The sequence below is a fragment of the Gavialis gangeticus genome, unplaced genomic scaffold, assembly GCF_001723915.1.
Source record: "Gavialis gangeticus isolate Ggan-Ray unplaced genomic scaffold, GavGan_comp1, whole genome shotgun sequence".
NCBI lineage: Eukaryota > Metazoa > Chordata > Crocodylia > Gavialidae > Gavialis > Gavialis gangeticus.
In genome coordinates, this window is record NW_017729026.1 from 19,164,933 (window position 1) to 19,167,530 (window position 2,598).

A 2,598-nucleotide genomic window follows, 5' to 3' on the forward strand; every position below is an offset into this window, starting at 1 on the left:
GGGGGGGGATATTATGAAGATTTAATAATTTTGACAGAGTTAGTTATTTCTCCCCAGCTCAGGAAAAACTACAACAGTTACATACCTACAGCTAGACAAAGTGCTATATAATCAATTTGGGGGGCTAGGGAAGGTCATAAATACTGCCCCCTGCCCCACACACCTTTTTTATATCCCTTATTAAAAATCCTGTTACAAGCCAGAAGGCATCAATGATGAGACCTTCTGTTTGAAGTCCTAGAAATAAAACCAGAATCCTCCCCTCCCTTCCCTTAATTTTGCTGAGGCAGATAAGCCACAAAGCTGTTTCAGGACCATTGGTTCCCTTAGAATCATAGCAAATGAGGGTTGGAAGGGACCTCAGGAAGTCATCCTCTGCTCAAAGCAGGACCATCTCCAACTAGAACATCCCAGCCAAGGGATGATCCTTAAAAGCCTCCAAGGATGGAGATTCCCCAGCCTTCCCTACAGCTATTTCAACAAGGTGGGTTAGTTAGTTTAATCCCTTTGGGGGGCAGGAGAGAATTTAGTGGTATCCTAGCAGAAAACAGGGCAGCCCATTGCTTTTGTTGTAAATACTCTCTGATGACCCAGAGCAGCAGCATTCAGGCAGATCTTTAGGGATGCAGCTATGCCCATCTGGAATCACCAGCTGCTTTTTAAAATACTCCTGCTTGTAAGAGCCCAGGGTCTTTAGGGAACAACCATGTCTCAGCCAGGGCCTGGAGATGCACAAGAGCACCTGCCTGCTCCCTTACCATCCCAAGCCTGGGAGGGGAACAAACGCTAGTTACAAGGAGACAGGTGGCTTTGCAGGGAGCTCTGGGTCTTGGCAAAATAATTCCTCCCTCCCAGCCTGATTTTTCCCTCCCCTTGGTTTTTTACACCAAGGGGCCAGCTGGAAAGAGCTCTAGGTGCTCACCCCTCCATGAACTGGAGCTCCTGGAGGCCTTGGTGCTGCTGGGTGAGTAGCTGCTGGGTTGGCTCAGGGCTCGGCTGAAGTGCTCGTCCACCACAGCACTGATGTCCCCTTGGAAGTAGGTGAAGAGCACGCAACGGGAGTTGATGTACTCAGCCTCCGGGTGCCGCTCCTTCTCAGGGCTGGTATCTTCCTCCTTGATGCTGGCTGCAGGGGCATGGCTGGAGAAGGAGCTGCTGGCACTGCTGGTGCTGGCACTGCTGGTGCTCTCTGGGGCTTCCTGCATCTTGGAGTAAAAGGCAAGTTTCTGCCAGGCAAGGGGAGAGAAGAGAGAACCGGTCAGGCCAGGCTGGCTGCCCGCTCCCTCCCTCCCTCCTCACCCCCTACCCCCATGCCTGCCCAACTCGCCTCCCAGCCTTGCCAAATGAAGGTTTCAGCCCCCGCCCCCCATCTCAAGATCTCTAGCAGCCAGGAGTGAGAGGAGGAATCCCTGACCCCCCTGGGTGCTGCCATCCCCAGCAGAGTACTAAGGCAGGGCTGCACAGCCCTGATATGTGGGGGCAGCTGGGCAATGAGCCCATGCAGAGACATGAAGGCTGGATCTGGGGGTGCATGTCCCAGCCCCACCTCTGGGTGCCTGCGGGCAGTGGAGCTGGGGTGTCTGGGACCAGCCTGTCCAGGCACCACTCTCTGGGGGCTGCAGGCATCAAGGCTGGGGGGGAGGGGGCAAAGGGAACCCTCCTGGCTCCATGTCCACTGTCAGCCTCTGCCACTGTGTCTAGACAGGGAAGAAAAGGAGCCTTTCAGTCCTCGCCCTACAGCCCAGAAGGGCATCTTAGCAGCTATGGCTTTGACTGTAACTAAAACTATAACTTTTCCTCCTGACCCTGGGCTTTAGCTACTGTTATAGTTATGATTGCTAAAGCCCTGGGTCAGGAGGGAGAGCTATAGTAATGTAGTTACAGTTGGAACAAGAACTATAATTATTACTGTAGCTATAACTATAGTTATACCTATAACTAACTATAACTATAGCTAAAGCTCTGGGTCAGGAGGGAAAGCTACAGTTATAGTTATGGCTTTCCGTCCTGCCCAGGGCTTTAGCAGCTACACAACTAGAGCTATAACTGTAACTATAGCTAGAGCCTCGGGTCAGGAGGGGAAGCTATAGCTATAGGCAGGGATCTTGTACCATCTACTTTTCTCGGAGCCTGACAAAGGGACTTTGATCCTGAAAGCTTGCAGAAAAGGACAACTGTCTTGCGATTTCCCAGTTGGTCTAACAAAAGGGATAATTTTTGGAACCAAGACTTCTAGTTTTTTGTACAGCTATACCATCTACTTCCAGACCTATAGTTATAGCCAAAGCCTGGGGCAGGAGAGAAGGGATAGCTATAGCCACGGTTCTAGTTATATAGCCATAGCTCTAGCTAAAGCTGTAGCTGCAGTTGTAGTTCCAGGTCTAGCTATAGTTGTAGTTGTAATTCTAGCTCTAGTTCTAGCTATAGCTAGGCCTGGAACTACAGCACAGCTAGAACAGGAACCCGAGCTAGGACTGCTGGAGAAAGCGAGCGAGGGGAGGCGGCCAGGCAGGGCCGGGGGGCGGCCGAGGAGGGATGCTGCTGGCGGGGGCTGCCCCGGGACAGCGCGGCCGGGCCGTTCCCTGCGCACGGAGCCGC

The 2,598-nt window shown here is 52.4% G+C and overlaps 1 protein-coding gene across 2 annotated transcripts in view; it reads right to left on the reverse strand.

The window, feature by feature from the left end:
* The window catches only part of VGLL2 (vestigial like family member 2), a 24,717-nt gene that overhangs the window by 9,505 nt on the left and 12,614 nt on the right, over positions 1 to 2,598 (reverse strand). For both annotated transcript variants that reach the window (XM_019520048.1, XM_019520047.1), the window contains exon 2: positions 923 to 1,226. In XM_019520048.1, the coding sequence (XP_019375593.1) occupies positions 923 to 1,226 (304 nt within the window). The remainder of the gene's footprint in view (positions 1 to 922; positions 1,227 to 2,598) is intronic.